The sequence below is a fragment of the Callorhinchus milii genome, unplaced genomic scaffold, assembly GCF_018977255.1.
Source record: "Callorhinchus milii isolate IMCB2004 unplaced genomic scaffold, IMCB_Cmil_1.0 Scaffold5, whole genome shotgun sequence".
In the NCBI taxonomy this organism is placed as follows: domain Eukaryota; kingdom Metazoa; phylum Chordata; class Chondrichthyes; order Chimaeriformes; family Callorhinchidae; genus Callorhinchus; species Callorhinchus milii.
The window spans coordinates 31,662,027-31,685,622 of NW_024704746.1; the positions used below are offsets into that span (position 1 = coordinate 31,662,027).

Here is a 23,596-nt window from a genome sequence, read left to right on the forward strand (position 1 = left end):
CCAGCATAATGAAGTGCTTTGAGATGTCCTCCCGACATGAAAGGCACTATATAGATGTAAATTGTACTGTATTATTGTAACTGTTAATCTTTAGTTGTCTTTTTAGAAAGAAAATTCCCAGGCAGAATAAACACACCAAATACAATGATACATATTACTGGAGTTGGGTGGAATTTGATTTTTTCTCCTTTTCGTCAATGTTTATTTAAAAAAAAATTTCCATAAGGATGACACAAAACAGAAGTAAAATGACAAACACATTTGTTGCCTGTATAAAATTATGAAGGCTACATTAACTCTTTGTTCCTGTACTGGCAATGGACAGAGGTGGCTCCTCTATTGAATCATTACACGGCCTTTCTTCATCCTCTGAATCATTCCAAGTTCCCTTTTATTAGACATGTTTTAATCCATTTTAGACATGTTTTGATCCATTTGTTTCCCAAATTTTTACCTTCGGTATTGTAAAAAAAATTGTTAACAATTTATTTCCATTGCAGAACATTGTTTAAAACAACAAGCATACATATGCGTTGCATATAAGGTTCTGTCAGTAAAGCCCATTTGCCTGCAGTCAACCATCCGCTCCAACCACATGACATACTTAAGCATGTACGGTCTTGTCAGAACACTCAATGCACATGTGTAAGATGTCACTGCCCCTGTTTACACAATACAAATTGACGTGTAAAGGTATATTAGCCCTTTGGGGCTGCCAACTATTGACTTTCGGACTAGACCGTCTGTTTCATTATTTAATCGTCTCCTTGGAAATGTAAACCAAATTATAATATAATTTTTTAAATTATTGTTGCGGCTATAATTTTTTTCAAATGAATGCCCTTCATTGATTTCACAAAACCCTAATACTATACAATCCACTGTTTGACTTTCTTTTGGAAAGTGTGGCAACCCTAGTTATCTGTTCAAGGAGTGGGATGAAAGGAATCTTGCACAACCACCCCATCCGCATCCCGTCACCATTATCCATTCATTTTTGTGTGGTTTACCGGATGTCTGATGCAGCAACCCATCACTATGAGTATTCCAAAGCTTTCATATGTGTACTCCACCTAGATATGGAAATGTGTCTGTAATGGAATGCTTACTCTCTCCCTGTAAGGACCCACCGTGCTTTACAAGTCCAGAGAGTATTAGGTATAGGTTGGGAAAAGGCAAGGCTATTTCTGTGAAGTTAAGGGTATCAAGAGATATGGGGCAAGGGCGGGTAATTGGAGTTGAGGTACAGATCGGCCACAATCTTATAGAATGGTGGAACAGGCTGTCAGACCAATAAACAGGTGTCAGACCCAAAAAAAATTAATAGTTGATGATGGTGGGGTGTAGAGAAACTCCTCTCGAAACGAATCAACCTTCTGTGGCGGTCGCAGTAATCCAGTTCCTGAGCCAAGTGGGGTCTGGAGTATACTCCCAGGGCACCGCTGACGACTGACCACCGGACAGCTTGGTCGGTAAGTAGGACACCACCAAGAACTTGCACTCACGTGGCACCTACACACGTGGTCGCGCACGGGAGCGCTTAAACGTGGCGGAACCCGATGGCGCGCCAGGGCGGCCACTGGCATTTTCGGTCGAAGGTCTTCGAGATGTGACGCGGAGACGGGCGAGGTGGGGGGCAAAGCGCGGGCCGGGAGCAGGACTCTTCCAACTCAGCTCCTCCGTAATCCCCACTCCCCAAACTATCCCTCCCTCTCCCTCTCCCTCTGCCCATTCATTCAATGAATGCTCCAGCTCCAGGCAATCTCAGCTGCGTAACACGTCACACCCTTTCCCCCCCACCACCCCCTCCCACGCTGTGCGCGCATTACGTACGTACGTGCGTACGTCTGTGCGGTACGTACTTGCGTTTGTGCCCGCGGGGGGTGGGGGGAGGGGGGGGAGGGAGACGGAGGCTGATCTCGCGACGTTATGCAGATGAGCGGCGCTATGGCTCCCCGCTCTCTGGGGTGAGGAGCCACCGAGCTGAGGGGGGCAGAAGATGGCGGACGCCAAACAGAAGAGGAACGAGCAGCTGAAGCGGTGGCTCGGGTCGGAGACCGAGCTCGAGTCGCCCGTCTTCAAGAAGAAGAAGACCAAAGTCAAGTTCGACAATGGCGCCGTGTTCCTGGCCGCCTGCTCCAGCGGCGACACGGACGAGGTCAAGAAGCTGCTGGATCGAGGCTCTGACATCAACTACGCCAATGTGGACGGGCTGACCGCCCTCCATCAGGTCGGTACCAGCGCCGCCGGCCCCGCGCCCCTCTCGCTCCCACTGCCCCCGCCCACCCCCCCGCCGCCTCACCGGCCCAGGCCCCATGTACAGAGAGAGGCCGCCCAGGCCGCGGGCAGCTCCGGTCACGACCCTTTTATCCCCTCTCCCCCCTCCCTCCTCCTTCCTTCCTTCCCGATATGTTTTGTTGTGTGGAAGGTTGGAGAGAGGGGCCGCGGGGGAGAACCGTTGGGTCTTCTTCGGCCGCTGCTCTCGGCGGTGTCTGGGCTCGAATACTGAGTGTCCCCAAAGCAGCAGCAGCGCCCAACTGCTCATTCCTCCCTCCCTCCCTCTCTGTCTCTCTCTCTTCCTCCGCTCCCAACTGATGGTGGGGTGTTTCTACCTGTTGTGTGTGTTGTGCTGCTGTGAGTCGGGAACTGATGGCAGCCCGAGGCCGGAGTTGGGGATATGAAGTTCTCTCTAGGGCCGGGCTGGGACTGGTGTTGGGGCTGGGGTAGGGGGTAGGGGGCTGAGGTGGGGTTGGGGTAGGGGTGGGGTTGGGTTGGAGCCGGGGCTGGGGTCGGGGTTGGGGTCGGGGTTGGGGTGGAGCCGGGGTTGGGGTCGGGGTTGGGGTGGAGCCGGGGTTGGGGTCGGGGTTGGGGTGGAGCCGGGGCTGGGGTCGGGGTTGGGGTGGAGCCGGGGCTGGGGTTGGGGTCGGGCTGCTTGACCGCTGTCAGTTAGGTTTCTCTTAACTTTCGGCTCCCCCGCAGCCCAGGACCCACACACGACAGTGATGCGAGGAGGAAGCTCGTTTCTGTTCCTATTTCTATCGTTAGCTGTTGCAATCGTACAAAATACCCCCCCACCCACCCCACCGCCTGCTCTTTCGATTTCGAGGTGTGTGTTTGTGTGGCGGACGATCTCTATCTTAACTCCATCTTAACTCGATCTGTCCACATTTGTGCTTCGTTTCGTCGGGTTGTTTGGGGGTTTGGTGTCTCCCGTTGAGGCTTAAGGTGAAGAGTATTAGATTAAAAGCTTTGGACTGATTGAAAATTGCGTCGTTGCTGATACGGTTAAAATCCCCCCCTTTTTTTGGGGGGGAAAAAAAACTGCGGCAGATCCCTCAGCATCTTTTCTGTGCCTTCCTGTGGATTTGTTATGAATGCCCTGGTTTACCAGTTACGTTAGGTACAGATTTCCACCAATTAAATGAAAACGTGTGATGCCGGTTTACACGTCGTAATGCCTATTTTAAGGGATGCCCCAAATAAATATTTATACTGTTAGTCTCCGTAAACAATTTTTTGGCGAAAGAAAATGAGTAAACAGAGAAATAAGTATGCATTTCATAAATTGCAGAGCATTAGTTTTGATTGAGGAGCTCAGGTGACGAGCTTTGAGATTAATTTATAGTTTTGTGATCTTTGTAAGATGTGTGTTATTATTCCAGTGTTATATATGTCTGTGTGTATATATATATATATGTGTGTGTGTGTATATGTGTGTGTATGGATTTTGTCTTACTACAGCTGTCATTGTCATGATATCTGGTTGTGTGCGTAATCTCCATATGAGGTTCATAAAGGATTGATATACTCGCTGCATGATTCTCAAAATCTTTTGAAAAAAATACTCACAATTTATGCACTCCGAACAACAACTTGCCTTAAAATAGTGCCCTTCACGTGAGGTAGGATCTCGGAGCGGTTAACAGTGGCGGACCCTGATGCCAAGTCGGGGGTGGGGGAAGTAAGGTCTTCAACATGACCTGCAAAAGATGAAGGAGGAGACAAGGGTGGGATTGAGAGAGAGTTCCAAAATATCAGGGAGTAGTGCCTGAAAGCAAGACCCCCGATGGGGGAGCAAAAGGGATAAGGGACAAGCAAGAGGCCGGAGCCAGCCAATTAGAATTGACTGAATAAGATAACTCTGGATCATGTTCGTCATATAAGCTACAGTTCACATTGGTCAAAAAATTGGATAACAAGGTTAATAGGTTAGGTTAGCGTAATAAAACTTAAATTTTAAATGTGTGTCAAGACTACAGATAAGTGGTCCTTGTGATTTCAGAGAGATAACTTTACCGTATAATAAAGCTCCAATGTTGTAATAATGTTGTAATAATAAAGCTCCCTCCGTTCATTGGGCTCCGGCCTGCTCCATGTCTCCCCCCCGACCCGCCCTACCATCGGTGGCTGGGCTTTCAGCCTCTCTGCCCCCACACTCTGGAACTCCATCCCACGGTCCCTTCGCCTCGCGTCTCCCTTGCCTCCTTCAAGGCCGGTCTCAAGACCCTTCTCTTTGACCGTGCCTTTGGTCTCCCTCCCTCCTCTCTGCCTCCCTCACCCCTACACCACCCCTCCCTCATGCTCGGGCCCCGACGCCTGACTGTTCAGTGCTTTGGGACATTCTCCTGACGTGAAAGGCGCTCTATAAATGTAATTTTGTTGTTGTTGTAAAGTGCATTTATTTACTATCAAACTTTTCCCCTTAGTAATCCTCATTGATTGTTACAAAGCTTCTACGATTAGATGGTGACATCTGTGAAATAACAAATCTGGTTCTCTTAGCAAAAAAGTGAGCTTAAAATGCAAAGGTGTAAACTTGCGTAATAGATCTGTCCACATTGATCTGTAATTGTTCTCTTTTTAATTCAACCAAGGCTTGTAGTGTAAGGCCTTGTAATTTAGTGTGTAGTGTGAGGTGCCTGTTCTGATGATATCAGATGGGTGGATACATTCCAACCTGTCATGCTTTGCAACGTGCATTCCTAAAATGACAGCCTATTGAAACTGTGGCATAGGAGTGGAAGCATTCCTCAGCTGCCAAATTTGTAATAACCTCTAGCTGAGAATACAGTTTTTTATTGGAAAGCAGCAATGATACGGAAGTCAAATAATGTCTTGTTTTCTTGCATGTTAGCATGGAGCTAGTTTATGCTGATTTCTTGTATACCGTAGTTGTATTTCTAACTGCACAGTTGCCAGATTCTGGTGAATTGTTTTATGTATTTTTGAAGCGTAAACTGGTAAAGAGCAGTTTGTACTAAAGCATGGAATGCGGCTAAATTTATGACTGATAACATCCAATTTAATGCAAGATCCTTTTTACTTGAACTCATTATGATAAACTTTTGTTTTGATTTAATGATAGTAAACTTGTTTGTTCAGACAGTCAGCATTCCAGTTATCATCTTCGTGAGGGTCACAACCTAACATCATTGTATCCCAGGTTATAGTTTTCATTTATTTTGTCAGTTCAACCTTTTTAAGCAGCATATTTTTGGTAATGATTGAAACTTCATAGTGAACATTTTCTCTCTCTGTGGGAAGAATTACTTGAGCTAGTAGGGCTGAACTTGACTGAATGTTAACGTGTTGAACAGTTCAGTCTATTTCATTATTTCTTTTGTTGGCAGATTGCGCAACAGTTTGTTTAGTATTGTGTTGCAAAATTGCAAATTACAAATGGTTGAAAGCTTGAATTCTTCAGAGGGAATTGTCTTCTCCAAAACCACTTCTAAAATAATAAATCCTCTTATCCTGTTGAACTAGATGCAAGTTCATCAAATGTACTGTGAAATGTCATATTTACAGTGTGATGTAGGATACAGCACACATTAAACTTTCAAATTGGTTTTTGCAATCTTGTTATTCGAATCTCTCTACTCTCACACCCCACATTACCAATTCTCCAGTCGTCAATTCTTATTGCATACTTTCAACTCTTCTCGCTGTTCATTTGCTAACTTATCACTCAGTTTTATCCACTATTTGGTGACCAAACCTTCAGCCGCCATGTCTGTGTCCTCTGGCATAACACCAACAACATTTATGAAGTGCCCTTCGTGCAGGATAGCATCTTGGAGCGCTATCCTGGTACTCTTCCAAAAACCTTTTGGCTTGCTATCTCTCTCCCTGCTTTCAAAATACATTCGAAAAGCCAATGTTAATGCTCTCGAAATCCTGGGATTGCAACCCCCATTTGTTATGGTCTTTTACTTGAAAGGCACAATTTAATGTAGTTGTGAAATCTTCCTGGAATTCTGAAATACTTTTCTATTTTTTAATGGTTGTTTCATTTATACAAAATTACCAATAAAATCCTTTAGTGACCACAGGCCACAAAGTGGGCTCTTCCTGCATGCTTAGCCTATTTCTTTCATTTGGTTTGAACATTTATGCACCTCAATCAACACTTAACTTTCTGCAGTTTAACATGGATGATACAGAATCCATTCTTTCCACCCCTGCCAACATCTCCTCACCTTCATCTTCGACCACCTCAATGTCCATTGACTTTCTCTCAAAGTTACCCAACCAGTAAATAACCTTGGAGGTTGGGTTGACTGTCCTTTGGACTCCACATTTCTCACTGTCCTTCATGCCACACTCGCTGATCTGCTTGTACGCCACGCCTTTGCCTGCCCCCTCACTCAGCTAACATAGATCTACTACATACCCCCCAATGCTTTCGATCACTATGACTCCAATCTCTGGAACCCAGTCCCTGTCCCTTGGCCTCGCCTCTTCTGTCTTTACATCCCAACTTACAACCTACCTTTCGACCTATGGTCACCTTCCCGGTCTCCCAGACTCATTGTCCAACCTTGCCACTGTGAAATGCTCAAATGTTATCCTTCGTGAAGGGTGTTCTGTGAATGTAAGTTGTTATTGAATCAGGTTGCCGACGTTTTAGTGACTTTGGAAGTGAGATTGTGAAGTTTATACTCCCTGCCTCCAAGAATATTGTTCTGTTTTGAAACGTAAAGAACAAGTTAAATCTTATCACAGCCTCTCGGCAGATTCATGTGAAACAGTCGTGGGATTGGACCATTTATCTAATTAGGAATGCATACCTGAACTTAGGAATTATATTTCCTTTGTAAATTTGTTGGCTTCTGAGTTATTTTAAAACTGTAACTGGCTAACGTGCTGTAATATGGCATTTCCTTCATCCTTGTAGACATCATCCTTTACCTGAGTCACATATTCATTGTGATTTTATATAATGCCAGGTTTTGGATAGTCTCTGGCTTGAGCAGTTTACAATTTGTAAAATACAAACTTGTGTGCTGGCCTCTATTGCTGTGAGTCGATCCTAATGGAGAACTAAGTATATAAAAAAAACAGTTTCAATGGTGGAGAATTATATTCCAACAACAACAATAACAACTTGCACTTATATAGCACCCTCCACCCAGAGTAGCGTCTCAGAGCGCCTAACAGTGGTGGAGCCTGACTCCGAGCCGGGGGGGGATCGGGGAGAGGTGACTGTAAGCATGGCCGAAAAGGAAGGTTTTCGGGCAGAATTTGAAAAGGGGAGAGAGGGGGGGGGGGCAAGGCGAAGGGATTGAGGGAGAGTTCATTTTATAATTACAGCACTCAGTGAGTTTCAGTTCTTTTTTTAACCATGAGAAGCACAAGAAATTAAAAGTGTAGTGTCTGCCTCCCGAACTAAATAAACTTTTCAGGAGATATACTTTTGTTTAGATATTCGTGTTTCTAAACACTCTGACAGTTAAAGAACCCTGGGGATCCAGATCTAACAAAAGCTTCAGCGCTCAGCTGTTGAAAAGCAGTACTGGAGCCTGCAAGTCTCAACACAAAAGCTTCTACTCAGAGTTTGAGGACTCTTAATTTTGAGATTTATACTCTTAACATAGTGGAACTGTAAACCTTGAAATAATTGAGTTTTTGGTTTTAACTGAGACGTCGACACATTGTGTTAACTGTGTAGATGTTCGGAACACTTTGGTTATCAAACACTGGTAAAATGAAGCTGTGACAAATATTGACCCAAAGGCATATTTTTGATTCAAAATAGTCCCCCTGCTCAATAACATAAACCAACTTTGTATTCGATGTAAGAATTGATACTCAATGTTACTTTTTGTCTTAATTGTCTTGAATTGCTTTTCTGGACTGTTGCTGGAAAAAGCTTGAATGCTGCAGTGCCATTATGGTATGGTTTTGGCATCGGAGCTTTTAGGCAAAGCTCGATATGAAGTACATGGGTGTGGTATTAAACAGTACAACCAATTTCAGAAAATTACTTCTAGTCATTGTTTTTGGAAACAATTGTTATTTCAATAAGGTAGTTCCTGACATTTGTGATTTTTCTCTCTGCTTTTAAAGATGTTAAGTCACATTGTTGAGTTATAGTACAATAAACAGGTGAAAAAGTTTAACATGTTGCCATATATGCACCATTGACAGCACAACCGGCAGCTGCCTTTGCCCACTAGTCACTGCACCTGACTAATAACCTGTGAATAGCTTTGAGACAGTTTGAGGAGGTGATGGATGCTATAAAAATGTAAATTCTTTCTGCCACTCTTCTCTAGCCAGCACTGCTATAAGCGACGTTTATTAGTATCACTTATATTCATTTGATAATTTACTAGAAGGGGCAGTTGTAGTTCATATTTTAAAATTTGCATTGTGTGGATCTGCCTTTATTGCCTCATTCGTCTTTGCACAATAGGAAAAGTGTTTTTATTTAAGTCTTAAATCACTAAATTGAAGTGGTTGTGCAATTAATGAATTCTATACCATAAAACTATTCTAGCTTTACATTATGTAAACTCTTGTGTGTTCTCATTTGATTCTTCCTGTGGCTCAGTTTGACTTTCATTCTCAGTTGCCAAATAGAAGAAGTGATTCTTCATGTTTGTAGATGAGCCAAACATCTTCTGAAAGACTTTGCTGTAAATTGTAGACTTTGCACCCTGAATGCTGATGGCTCTGATTTTAACAGTTAGTGAAATGCCCCCAAATACTTTAATTTTCTTAGATTAACATTGTTTGGCAGTCTTAATTTATTCTGTACTTAATCTGCTTTATACAGTATCAACCTTGGCCTGTTCTCTGACAGCCTAGGTGTCAGCGACCAGGTGGAAATAAAATAGCTGCTTTGAGTATGTTCAAGGGTAATATTGAGGGTCTGGTGACCTTCTGCCAGGGAATGGATCATGGGTTGAGGAGATTGACAAATGGGAGCAAATCCATTGTATGCTCGAGAAGTAATTTGAGAACCATGAAAGCGCTTGGCCTTTTTCTATAATCTGGCAATGTATGAAATCACATCACCATCTTGAGTATTCCAAAATATTCCTAGATGATTTTATCCAAATTGTACGCTGCGAGGTTGAAGGCATCTTTTCTGATCACCGCTGAGCCACTAGTTGTGTTAAAACTGCCTCATTGATAGACAATTAACTATTGAAAATTCAAGAATAAATGGGTGTTGAAATGACTAACTATAAAACATCTGGTGGGGGGTGTAAATCAATATTAGATTACTTGCTGCATGTATCTGTACCACAGAATGAATAAAACCTTTTTTGTTAATTTCATGCTTTCACTGAGCTTCTTTCTCAGCAGTCTTAATTCTAACTACTTTTTTTCTTGTTTTTTTGTACAAATTGTTTGTATTCTGATAAATTAAAATAATGTATAATAAATTTATAACTGCTACTGAAGGCTCTCCATGTAGTTGATTGGAAATTTATTCAGAATGTGGGATGATCATATCATCCTTACATTTGACATAGGGTCTTTCATGTCAGGAGGATGGCTCAAAGAGATCACAGGATATGTTATAGTGACTACTATTTGTAGGTGAATGCGGCAGCCAATTTGCAAACAGCAGTAACGTGAATGACCAATTTTATTTGAGCATTGTTGGCCAAGACAACTGGAAAAACTCCCTTTGCTTTTCGAATAGTGCCATGGAATTTTTAGCGTCTCCCTAAATAGGTCAGAATCTCGGTTCAACATTTCATCGGAAGAACAGCTCCTGTAACATGCAGTGTTCTCCCAGTACTGTATTGGGAGTGTCGGGCTAGACTGTGAAGTGAATGTCCCAACAAGGGATTGAACCCTCAAATGTCTTGCGGGCAACAATGCTACCATTTGAGCGAGGCTGACACTTGGGTATCTAACTAAAACGAGACCATATTCACTTTGCTGCAAGTGGTTTGTATGACTTTAGGGCGTAGAATGTAGAGATGAGGTTGAATATGATTGTAGGTTTGGAAGTCGAATGACTTATGAGCATTTTTTAAATGGTTGTGTTAAGTTTTATCGTATCCTTTTACAAATTAGACCCTCTAGGCCTCTACAAATGTCGCCATAATAAATAAAGCAATTATTGAACAGCTGGACAACTGGCATTAGTGAAAGGTTCAGTTTTAAATTTTGTGAATTGACCTTTTGGTTGTGGCATTAAGGTAATGAAACGTAATGGTATTTTAGCCATAGAAGCTTTTGGCAGTCACTTTGGTTTGATGACTTTCTTTTAATCAAGTGTGCTTTTGATTTCTCCTGACAAACTAATATTGAACCACTGTGCTTTTTAATAATTATTGATTTATTCCACATTGTTAATAGCTGGGGAAAACTGATTCAGTACTATAAAAGGGCTTAAACTGTTGTATGTCCTGCATGGTTCCGTTGTGACATAACAATGTTCAGTAGTAGTCTTACTGTGAAGTATAGTAAATATACTTCCTAGAATCTATTTGGTGCACTGTAGCTGGTTCCACTGATGGTGATTTTGCAGTATTTTATACTTGTTTTGTTTTAATTGTATCTTCCCAAAAAGTCGATGACAATTACTGTACTTTGTAGATTGCCTTGTGGTGCTTAGTCATAGTTGTATAGAATTGGTCAAGAACTTTAATCTTTGCGTTGGACACGTATTTAATCTGAATGTTTTAAAATAAACGTACAGGTTTTATTGTCCTATCTATATTGACAATCTGTTTGAATTACATTTTCAGGAACTCTCCACAAAGCTCTTCTGTTGAAATACCATTCATGCAGTTCAGTAAATGAAATCTGCAATACAATTTTTCGCAAGTTTAATTTATTGATCTGTTTTAATGGCATTTCACCGGAAAGAGCTTCACGAAGAGTTCCTCAGCATTTGTGATACTGTTAGTATACCTGATTGTATTTGAATTGAATGCTCTGGTTTGTAAATATCCAACTACAAGACTTGAATAAGAAAAACAACAACAATTACATTTGTAAAGCGCCTTTCATGTCGGGAGGATGTCCCAAGGCGCTGAACAGTTGAGGATCAGGACCCGAGAATGGGGGGGAGCAGGATTGGTGTGATGGAGGGCAGAGTTAGGAAGACGGCTGACGGCACGGTCAAAAAGACGTCACAGAAAATGGTTTTATTCACCAGTAAAAATGTTGATTGCAAATAAAATCACTCCTATCCATTATGAACTGTCTTTATGTTGGAGAAGATCAATTTTCATTTTTTAATTGAATGGCATTGAATGTAAGATTAACCCGTGCTTTGGAAGGTCGTCCCATACTGTATTAAAATAAAAGAAAGGATATTTCACGGTGTTTGAATGAAGAACCTTTAGCCCCTTTCATCTCATCCTTCCCGAATATCATCCTACCAAAGAATGGATCGACTTCAAGATCCTCGGACTCGTCTACAAATCCCTTCACGCCATGATACCTTCCTACCTCTCCGACCTGTTGATTCCATGACCCGTAGCTTTCGCTCGGCTGGCTCCAACCTCCTGCTTGTCCCCTCCGCTCCACCATCAGTGGGCATGCTTTCAGCCACTGCGCCCCGAAATTTTGGAGCTCTCCTTCAATCCCTCCGCCTTGAACACTGTTAAGTGCCCCGAGACACTACCCTGTGTGAAGGGTGCTATATAAATGCAAGTTTTTGAATACCCACTCGTGTTTTCCCAACATAGGATCAAGGGGTTTCTTAAATGATCCAACTTCCTGGCCTCAACTACCTTTCCTTTTTCTAGCTGTTAACCTCTGTGTTAAGAAATACTGTCCTGAAATTGCCCTTCACAACTCTAAACCTGTGTCCTGCTGTCTTGGTGTATCTGAAGGTGCATTTGGCTTTATCGTCTCAATCTCATTTAACATGTATATACCTCTCAGGTCCCTTCTTGAGACATCATTTTAAAGCTGAAGAATCATTCCTTGTTCATCCCTCTAACATGGAGCTGCTCTGCACTGTCTCTAGGGTCTGAGCAGCTCCCTCTTATGTCATGGGAACCAGAACTGTATGCAGTACTCTTGCCAAAAAGTAGTACATGTATTATTTCTGGGTAGGTTTTTTTTAAACCAAGGTTCTAACCGACAGATTTTGACACTATAAAATTGCATGGAATTCAGTTCTGATTGTTACCAAATTGGCTGTCCTATCCAGTTTATATAACTGGTGTGGGAAATGGCAATGTTATGCTGATGGAATCATTGTCTGATGCTTTATGAAATGGTTGTTAAATAATAATAATAATAATAATCCTTGCATTTGATATAGCGCTTTTCACATCGGGAGGACGTCCCAAAGCGCTTCACAGAACACACTGTAAAGTGAATTGACTGTATATTTGTGGGCGAACGCGGCAGCCAATTGCGCACAGCAATGTCCCACAAACAGTCGTAGATTGAAAATGACCAATTTATTATTGTTTTGGGTTTTTGGAGGGATTATTATTAGGCTCTGTGTGGAGTAAGGAAACTTGCCCGAGGTTTCACCCTCTGCCTGGAATTGAACTCAGGTCTCTCGCTTGCAAAGCGAGTGCTCTAACCACTGAGCTACAGGACTCCACAGGACTAAAGATGCTCTTTTGAAGCAAAGTAGAGAAAGTTTAACATTGTAACCAGCTTTTGCTGAAATCAATATGTCATTGGTGTGTTTAAATTTAAATGTTATATTCTGATTCTATTATTTGTAACTAGCAACCATTGTCTTTCCCTTCTCAAAGTTTTATATATTTTGTTTGAGTTTATTACATAAAGTTCACTTTATTTTGGAACACGGGGTTGGATCGGTTGTCTTTTTGAACGTTTTTTGGTGCTGACTTCATATTGATTTCATAAAATGCAATCTTAATTTGCCTAAATGTTGCATGCTGTGGGAATTGTTTGGGATCCCGATAGGGATTTTGTAAATTAAGGATGTAAAAAGGGATAGTGGACATTTGGAAATGGGCATTAACTTCCTGTTTTTCTTGAAGTGTAGTTAAAGTAAAGGCGGTTAAGTGTCATTTCCTGTTGCAATTAGTGTGGAATTAGGCTCATTTCTGAAGCCGCTGCTCCAGTTTTGCTTTTCATAAGTTATCTTCCAAAAAGTTACCCCCAAAGTGCATCTTTCTTAGCTTTCTTATTGTATCTTTCAATGGTTGCTCGTGTTCCCGAGTTACTATTGATAACACACTATCTGAATGTTACAAAAAAAATGGAACTGCCAAGACTTCAAAGCTATAATATCTAAATCTAGTGTATACCTTGTAGCAGCTACAGATTAGACGTCCATGTTCAAATTGTCAGGATTTTGTTTTAGTAAAATTGTGAAGAATTTGTATTTTCCTAACTTGTGTTTTGAATGGTTGCTTGAATAGTGAGTATTCCTCAAAATGACTCATTGAGGTAGTGGTTAGAAGAAATGGGGCTAAATTCATACCAGTACAGTATGTTCTGCTCGTGGTCTTGCCATTCCAACTGAACTACTATGTTAATGTTATCTTCCAACCTCATTATTGTTAACTTTTTTTTAAAAAAATCTGAGAATACACATGGAAAATTATTGGCTGCTTTACATTGATGGCTAACTCCGGATATGCAAACATTATAAGATAACAGAAACAACAACAACAAATTACATTTGTGTAACATTTTTCACATCTGGAGGATGTCTCAACGTCCTGGACAATTAAGGATTTGGACCCGAGCTGGGGGATTGGGATCAGGATGGGTGGAAGGGCAGGGAGGGTAGGTGTTGGAGAATGACCGAAGGTGCAGTTGAAGAGGAGGGTCTTAGGTGAAGGGACTGTGGGATGGAGTTCCAAAGGATGGGGGCAGAAAGGCTGAAGGCCCGACTGCCGATGGTGGGGTGAGCTGGGCGCAGAACATGGAGCAGGCCGGAGCCCACTAAGCGAGGGAGAGGACAGTTCGATATGGAGTTAGCAGGTCACAGAGGAGGAGCAAGGCTGTGGAGGAAGGGGAGCTAGTGGAGCCAGCTGGGGATGGGGATGCTAGGATCACAGAATTTTGTGTGGGAACGGACACTAGCTGCAAAGTTCTGCAGATTGTGGAGGGAAGAGTTGGGAGTACCGACAAGCAGAGTTAGCATAATAATGACCATTGGTCAGGTTCAGTTTCTGAGGTCTCACATTAGACTTGTGATGATATAAATGAAACTTCATTAAGTTTCTGAAGTTCGAAAAAAAAACATTTTGTAGGTTGGTTTTAGTCTTATTTCATTGGTGTGATTTGTTGAATATTCTAACCTAAGTCCAGGAAATTTAATATACAAGTTCTAAACTCTTGATTGCTTGGTGAGCAAGGATGCCTCAAGTGTGCAGAATAGTTATAAAACAGACACAGTTCCAGTTATTTGTAAAATTAACTGATCTGAATCGGAGCAGCAGTAAGGATTCTCAATGGACAACAAAAGAGAAAAATCATCCTGAGATCTTGTTCCTGATTGTCAGTGATCTCTGCTGGAAAGTGAACATGAATAACAGGATCAGAATCATCTCTGTTAACAGTCAATTGAACTGTCTGATTTTCTCTTGGCACAGAATGATGCTGGGGTACAATAAAAAAATCTACTGCTGCATTTTGTGTATGTTATGTGAGCATTGCACAATGGACCTCATCTGTACTTGCACAATTTTCAAAGGATAAATTCAGCCTCAGTGTAAATGTTTTTAGCAAATTGTGGTTTATAGGAATAAACATTTTCTTGTTGTTGATCCTGGTATTTACTTGAATCCTGTTAATTTCCAGGAACTTGTCTAATTCCTTTTTGAAACCCTTTATTTCCTTGTACCTATGGAGTGGAATAATTAATTAAAGACAGAGAAAGTGGTAGAAAGACTCACAATGTGGATACCCTTTTCCAAACACTCCATTGTGCCGAATACTTTCTAGAATGAGGTAAGGCAGTGGCTTCCCTCTCAGGGCTCCATTCCAGACACACAAAAATGCATATGTTACATATAGTGGATATGCGGAACATATTTGGTTTGGATGCTTTTGAGCAATGTGACCATTCCTGATCAAGACATTGCTTGTGACAGTAGTGCCTGACAAAAATTAGTAACACTGCTCTATGTGGACAAAAATACAATACAAACATTGAATCTTGAATGTTATGGTTGACTGTGGTGTCCATGAATAAAGTGTACAATTGTTGTGTTTGGTATTTTTTCATCTACGTTTTTTTGATTACTTGTGTTTACATTTTCCAGGTGTGCACTTACACCAAGAAATGTATCTGTGGCTTTTAACTAATACTGTAATTTGTGCCAGAGACGTATGTTTACTTTTGTTGTAGAGAGCGAAGTGCATCACTGGCACTGAATGAATAGGACATTAAATGTGTGCTGTACTCTCAACTTTCCCATTTCTTTCCACAAAGATTAAAACTAATTGTAGTAATACACTGCTGCCCTGCTGAAATCAGCTACCTTAGCACATAATATGGATAACATTGATTCATTCATCCACTGAGCAAGCGGGGAACTCAGCTGGTATACATCTTTTCAGTAAATCTTTGGATGATTGAAACAGATAAATACAGTAAAAGTCACATACGTCTTATCTTTCTAGATCGTAAAATCGCCTAAGTTCTGCATTCATCCATTCAGTTTCCAATCAAAACTATTTGGATTTCTTTGCATTATTCGCATTAATCACCTCCTAACTCGTAACTCCGCTCCCCTACCCTGCATTACTCCCGCACTTAGCGGCTACCTTGAATCGCGGGAAATTATGTCATTACCCGTTGACCCATGCAAGCTTCCCAGCCTGCTGCATTAAATCACAGGAAATGCAGTCTTGATCCGTTGACAAATGCGCAGAAGAACTTCCTGTGATTTAATACGATTCCAACATTGTTGGTAAGTGCAAATTCGGCGACAGGTCAAATCTCATTGCATTTCGGGAAATGTAGCCTTGACCTGTTGCCACATACACATGTAACAAACTATCATGTGCACGTTTATACAGTTTGTCTGCAACTCAGTTGTAAGTTGTATTACGTACTGAAACAACACTGGGTTATAGTAAGGAATTAGAGTCCACTTTTTCATGTACAGAATGTAAATATGCCAGCTACAGGGTCAATCAGCACAAGACATCAGTAATCCTGCACTGTATTTTCTCTCACATTTGGCACAGCCCTGGTTTTATTTTGTAAAATAAACCCCACCCACCTGGCCTTTGCCTTTACTTAGCTTACTTCATCTAAATGTAAAGCGTTTGAAAGGAGTGAAATTGAGATCAAATACTAAATTACTATATGTGGTGTGAAGCCCAGGGTTTGGGCTTACAGGGTTATTTGGAGCCGATTGAGAAGAAACTCTCAGCGGCTGGTTTGCTACTCTTAAGTTCTGACGCTGGGCAGCCTGGCTGGACCATTAGCAAAAGTGTCTGTGGTTCTGCCTGTCTTGGGTATCATGAAACCTCCAGGGTGCTGAGCAACCAGTTTGACGAAAGCTGGAACCCTTGCTGAAGCTGCTTCCTATTTTTACCAAAATTTCACCTCATCATTGAGAGAGTTTTGTTTTGAGAAGGAGAAGTTTGCATTAGATGCATAAGGAAGTGAGTCAATTGTAACAGCATATGTCAGGACTGGTCTATGCGCATACAAGTATTTTACATAGTCCCTTATCTTATTGAGCATAACACAGCAGTATAGGTACACCAGCGCTACTTTTCTTCTTGAGATGAATAAGTTGCAAAAGATTACTCAGTTGTGTTTGTATATTTTGGGCTGGAGGCTTGCTGAAATTTCACAAATTGATATTCATTAAATATCCTGTGTTGTAGCACTCAGTGTTGTAAGGTACGAATGTATTTTGGTCAAATTCCTCCTACATTTGGTTCAGAACATTTCGCCCACACAATATACAGTCAATTCACTTAACAGTATATTCTGTAAAGTGCTTTGAGATGTCTCAAAGGCATGATAAAGCGCTATATCAAATGCAAGGATTATGATGATTATTATTCTTAACACCTAAAAAGCCTAATTTGTGCCCATGGCCGCAGCAGTGCATCAACAACAATTTACATTTATATAGTGTCTTTCACGCAGGGTAGAGTGCAACCAGCAATCTGAACTTGCCTGAAGGAAGCTTCAACAATGCATTTTGAAAACTGGTTGCATTATGAAAATGTGAAATTCTTTTCATTTGAGCATCCAAAACGAGTGCAGTCCAAAACTCTTGCTATCTATACCTGACTGGACCATGTCCATATCTTAAACTATTTTATCAAAGTTTAAAGTCCTTTATCTTATCTTTAGCTACCTTAGTGATACTGAGAGCAAAACTGGTTATTTATTCCGGGGTTGGGGGAGGATTGCAATTTTTTTTAAAACAGTTGAGATGAGGAAATGTTTGCCATGGACTGAACTGCTTTTTTTTTCCATTCAAATTTGTTTTGACGTAAGAGTACTGCTATTCTTGTGCAGGAACTTTTGGGGAAATTAAAAGAGATTGAAGTTCCCTTGTGAAAATGTTCAGGACTCTGTGTTATCTCTGTGGTTGTAGCTGAATTTCTGTTTATAGTTGCATTGTGCTTCACAGTACCTGAAACTATTTTAAAAAGAAAAAAAACTCTGCCTTTGCCACTGACAATCTGCAGTATTTATATTTAAACCTTTAGGTGGCCAATGGAGATGCAGCATTTATTTAATATTGTATGCAGTGGCAGTGTGAGGACCCTCATCATGCTGGTCCAACAGTTATAAAAGATCACCCTCAAACTATACAGTCAATTCACTTTACAGTATATTCTGTGAAGCACTTTAAGACTTTTCGAAGACTTGATAAGGTGCTATATCAAATGCAAGGATTATTATTATTACCCTGGTCTAATCAATTCTGTATATTTGCAGCTCCTACAGAAATGCTAACCTAATTTTACAGTCATGAAGCTACTCAAATATCAAGAAAGATTTTATTATAAATAAATAATAAATAATTTACACTAAATTAAAGTTAAATCTTTGATTTTACTTGTCCTGTTAGTAAGCAAATATTCCAGGCAGGAGCAGTTGATCTGTCCATCTTCCTGCAAGATTATGTATCTGTACATAATGTTTCTATCTCTAAATCTAAGAATCCTGCTGTCCCTTTTAATTGTCCTGTCCTGTTTTTGCTGTTTATTTTGTTTGCTTTTATAGCTACATGGCCAAATCATAACTTGCGACCATGATAATTTCAACTGAATTTTCAATTTAATAATAATCCTGACATTTGGTATAGTGCTTTTTATGTCAAGAAGATGTCTCAAAGTGCTTCACAGGTAAACTGTAAAATGTAGTGACTGTGTGTTTTGTAGTTGAATGCTGCAGCGAATTTGTGACTCCAATGTCTGCAAACAGCTATGAAGTGAATGACTAATTTTAGTTGTGGAGATTGTTGACCAGGACACTTTCTCTTCTCAAATAGTGTCAGGGATCTTCTACACTGTTTGGGTGAACTCTGGGGACTATAGCTGTACCTTTGTCCCCATCTTGCGGGGTGACAAGATACCCAGGCATTGTGTGATGCACATGTAGTTTGCAAATGTGTCTGTCATTGCCTGATCCAGATCTAAGAGGAAAGTGGTGCGATTAGTTTGGCTAAATTGATCCCTTAGTTTTCATTTGTATTACCCCCAAACACATACCAATGAAGTAAGTACAGTAAACCACCAACTCATACCAATCAACTTCTTCGACAAAAACTACTATGCAAGTATGTAATTTTAAGAGATGGGCGCAAACTAAGATCAAATAATCCATGGAAAGAATAGTGCTGTCGGTGCTGCTAGGAACTGCTTTTTTTAAAAAAGATAAAGTTGGCTGTTGTGCCTTTTCACGTTATAAGAAAAGTAATGGCTATTTTAAAATTCTGTTCAGCACTGAACGTCTGGCAAAATGCAGCCAGTGGAAACAAACAGCCGTCAACATTCCAGATATTGTTATGGTGTAAATGCGTGGTTCTGATTCATCTGGACCCCATGTTGATGGGAATCCCAATTCCCTCTCCCGTATATGGTAATACAGTACAGTGAACTGGGTTATGGCTTTTTTTTCTTGTAACAAATCTGAAGAGAATCTAAGCTGCTGCAGCATCAGTTCTGCCCTTTCTTTGGCCTCATGAAGTAGCGTAGTACTGCAGTTAATTTACTGAGGCTTGCTGCCCTATAGGATTGGTGGATGAAATTCCTTTTCTGGAAGTACTTCAAGGCCCGTTTGATTACACTAAGATGAGAAATCTTCATGTGTTTAGCCTATATTGTTTTGTTACGCTTAATTTGGGCATGAATATGGCTTTGCCTTTCAAATCTGGTATTTCAAACCAGTTCTGACCTACAGAACTGAAATTCACAATTTCGTACATGGTTTAATGAAGAAGGTAGTGGGGAAATTGGATTGTGTGTTAAATAGTTTTCATTTTACAGCATATTCTGCGAAGCGCTTAGAGACGTTGAGAAGACGTGAAAAGCGCTATATCAAATGCAAGGATTATTATTATTTCTGGCTTTTGATGCTTTTCTAACTACAGGATCATTTTTAATGCTGAAATCCAAATATGATTTATACGGCGACAGCCGAAAACGGCTTTGTAGAACCTTCAGTAGTTCAGTTAACTCATTATTCATGCCACTTTTTAAGTCTTTGAAACTGTTTATCAAACTCACTAATGAGTGTGAGATAAGTCAATCAATTGGCTGCCTTTAATAGTATGTTTCCACTGTATGAAACCTTGTGATTAAAGCTTGTTTTTTGAGCAAAAAGGAATTCGGTTTTGCATGCCATTGAGAGAAGCTGCAATGTAAAGTTTTGGTTTACTTGAATATGAAGTATTTGTAAGAAAATGGGTTGATAATACATGTATGATTTGTTCATACCTACTGTATATGATTTTGAAAAAACAATTCCTGGTAGCACCTATGACTTCATAAACCAGTGATTCTGCGATTGGCTTCTTCAAAAAAAAAAACAATCACTGATCTATACTTAGGGGAGTAGGTCAAAGAGTTAAAGGTTCAAGGAGAATGGATGGGAAGAATAGACATTGGAGAGAAAGGAATGTTGTTCACAGGGAGGGACATCTGGCACTTTAATAATACTATGGTGTGTTTTTGGAAATCGGTAGAAAAACGTATACAGTGTTCCACAAGTTCTACCAGTGCAGTGTACATAGTTTAGCTTTTAAGCTGCAATGTTTTTGTTTAAATTTTCATGGTCGTTTATTCATGGAGGCATGGACAGCTCATAATACAGAATCTAGTTGATGACCGATATCCTGAAACTTGGTTTACCATTGAGTAGCTGACCAATTGGGCATTATTGGTGTAACCAAATAAGAGGGTGTTTGTGCAACATAGTTCAATCTATTAGCATCCAGCATGCTGAGTGACCATCTCCTTATTCTGTCAGTGGAATGATACTACAATATTTTTAGAATCTGAATAATTGCTTTTCATAGTCAATGAAAATGTTTCAATTAGTAAGATTAGTGTAACTTAATGCTCAAAAGGTTTGTTTGTTCATTCTCTTGTTTTTGAACATTCGCTGTATTTTTTCCCCAAGGAGCAAAGCAATTTTGTGTTGTGCTTTTTAGTTTTGAACCCATACAAGAGTTTGGTTGTAAAAACGTGACTCTGGCAAGATCCTGCTTCAGCAAAAATTTGACCCTTTTTCTTTTCTATATATTTGTCCATATTTGTAGAATGTTTTTATATCTTCACTTCCTTCTGCATACTAAATCTTATTTGCAGAGGAATTTCATGGCATTCATTAAGCTAGGATGTGAACACTGCCTGTCATTTTGAAGTATCATAACTTGCTCAACACAGCTGCTGCTTCTGTACAAATTAGTGCAGTTCTGTTTCCTTTTCCTAACTGCAGTGATTGCTTTCATACCAGTTGCTAGTAACTGCACAGCACCTCTTCGGCTGAATATTATCCAGCATGTTTCACAGCCTTTAGTAAAAAAACGCATAATGGGAGAAAACAGGACAGGAACAAAATCAAAGGCAAAACATCTGAGCCATGTGTATCTGGAAGTGAAGAGAAAGCAACAATAATTTGCATTTATATAATGCCCTTCATATAGGGTAGAGTCTTGAAGTGCTTTACCAATGGTGGAGCTTGACACTGAGCCTGGGCGAGAGGGAATGTGACAATAGGAACAGTCGAAGAGGAAAGTTTTTGTGCTCAGTCATGTTTGTATGATCCTGGTGAGTTGTTTGAAGAGGACAACTGGAGAGTTAGGAGTGGGTGCCCACAAGAAATATGTGCCCTCCTATCATGGAGGAAAAACGTTTTTGGGTTAGACTACAGTTTAGCTTTTTTTAGGTTGTGTTTCTTATCGTGGACAATTTAAGTAACGTTGAATACGTTAAAAGGTATTGTGATTCTTTTTACAGCATGCCTGATATGAGGCTGGAAATGTTGTTATGAAGCTCCCATCTCTGGGTTTAACCTTTTTTAAAAAAGTGAATTCAATTTTGTGGCTGTTGAATGAACAGTCTGGATCCTCATGTTTATATTGGGTATTTAGATAAAATACTACATTTCCTGTCAGTCATGATGGATTCACTGTCTACTTATGTAGTATACAAAAATATTCCAATTAAAGCTGCAGTGCCTTCAGAATGTTATTTGAATCTGAATCATTGGCACATCCCACATTCATATCTTTATAAGTTTTACTGTACAGATGATTGAAATTAAAAGGCAGCTTTCTCTTAATTTAACTTCTTCAGTTCTCCATTTTCTAGTCGCAAAGGCAACCTGTAGTTTTAGAAACTCGTAAGAAATAACTGGTAAGAAGGGAAATGGTTGGGTTTCTCATGATCTATCCCACCAGTTCAGATAAAAATGTACAATGCGTGTGTGTGTGTGTATATATATATATATATAAATATATAATATCCCGTTTTCAACTCTTCAAACTTCACGAGAGTAAAGCCAGAAAAATGAAAATCAAATATAGTGCAACTTTATCTGATTATTCATGGAAATGTAATTAAACATAAAAGAAACTGGGATAGTTACTACCCAAAGCTAAACCTATGTTAGAAATAATCTAGCTTGATAAATAAAGGACTGTAATGCAGAAAATTATTGTTTGAGATGAATCTCTTATAAATCTTTAAACTTGATTCTGGAAGCCATTATTATAATTGGATTGATTCTATTATCAAAGGCTTTTGGAATTTGTGCATTTCAGTCACAAGTATCTTAAGTCTTTCTTATAACCAAAGTGTTTTTTATATTTAACTTGTTGGCTTTTTACGAAATTTATTTGGGGTTTTATTCTTAAACTTCTTTTTTAATGTTAAATGTTCAGATGGAAAATTCTTAAGCATTTTGCCAGCATCTACTTAGAGGTTTTATAGATGTTGGTTCTGACAATGTGGTGAAGTAGTTTCAGATCTTTGATGCCAAGGTTAATAAAATTCTGATAAATCAGGTCTTACTTGCCAATTTCAGTTCAACTAAGTCACTGTGCAACTGTGAGGCCATGTGATTAATCTTGCACACAGATTGTATTCTGAATTTAAGTTTAAGTCTTGCTTTCTGTTGTAAATTAGAAGAATCAAAATAGCAATTATAAATTCTACCAAATGCATTTCTATGCCTGTTGGCATCCATTTCTATGCCTGTTGGCATACTAAATATTTTTTAATCCATGTAGACATTCACTTCGTACTGAAGTTATAGTACACGTTAGTTTATGTTCATGCTGCTGCATATGTATGAGTATACAGGCATTCCAAGGATTACAGATTTATTCCACATGTGCAAGGTTGCAGGGCATTTTGCGTGAAAAGGTAATTGTTGCTTGTGGTGTTTCGGGAGCACTTAATGTTGAACCTATTGATCACTACATGTACCTGAAAATTATAAGCAGATAAATTTGAAAGCCACTTGTATGATGCTAAAAGTAATGAACATTGAGCCCCAGTAAGTGAAGCATCCGTGTTAATGATCAGTTAGGTGTACGTCTACAATATTAGTTTGTGAACCCATTAGACCACCCATGAATATGGTAAAGATTATTTTGAAGTGAGCTGGAATTGATTCGCATCCAGTGTGTTGATAATGTGGAGGTGCAAATCATACACTGTTAAAGCACCTCCACAAACAAATCCTGCTGTTTAATCCCCAAATTATATTGCAATTTGTGTGCCTGCAAACATCTTAGTACAAACAGCGCATCAGGGAGAATGCTGAGCACATTACTGAGAAAGACTAATTCTGTGAGAAGAAATGGGGTGAATCAAATGCTGTCTTAAAGTTCTTTCCATTTTTTAAATGCACAAATGATGTAGTCATTCTTGTAACTGGAATATGGGCTAGTGAATTGCA

At 40.0% G+C, this 23,596-nt stretch overlaps 1 protein-coding gene across 3 annotated transcripts in view; it reads left to right on the forward strand.

The window, feature by feature from the left end:
• Positions 1-1,901: 1,901 nt before the first annotated feature.
• Positions 1,902-23,596, forward strand: part of ppp1r12a (protein phosphatase 1, regulatory subunit 12A) — a 69,189-nt gene continuing 47,494 nt past the window's right edge. For 2 of the 3 annotated variants that reach the window (XM_007895361.2, XM_007895359.2), the window contains exon 1: positions 1,902-2,230. In XM_007895361.2, coding sequence (XP_007893552.1) covers positions 2,000-2,230 — 231 coding nt within the window. In that variant the 5' untranslated portion in view covers positions 1,902-1,999. The remainder of the gene's footprint in view (positions 2,231-23,596) is intronic. The other variant, XM_007895362.2, reaches the window with a different exon arrangement.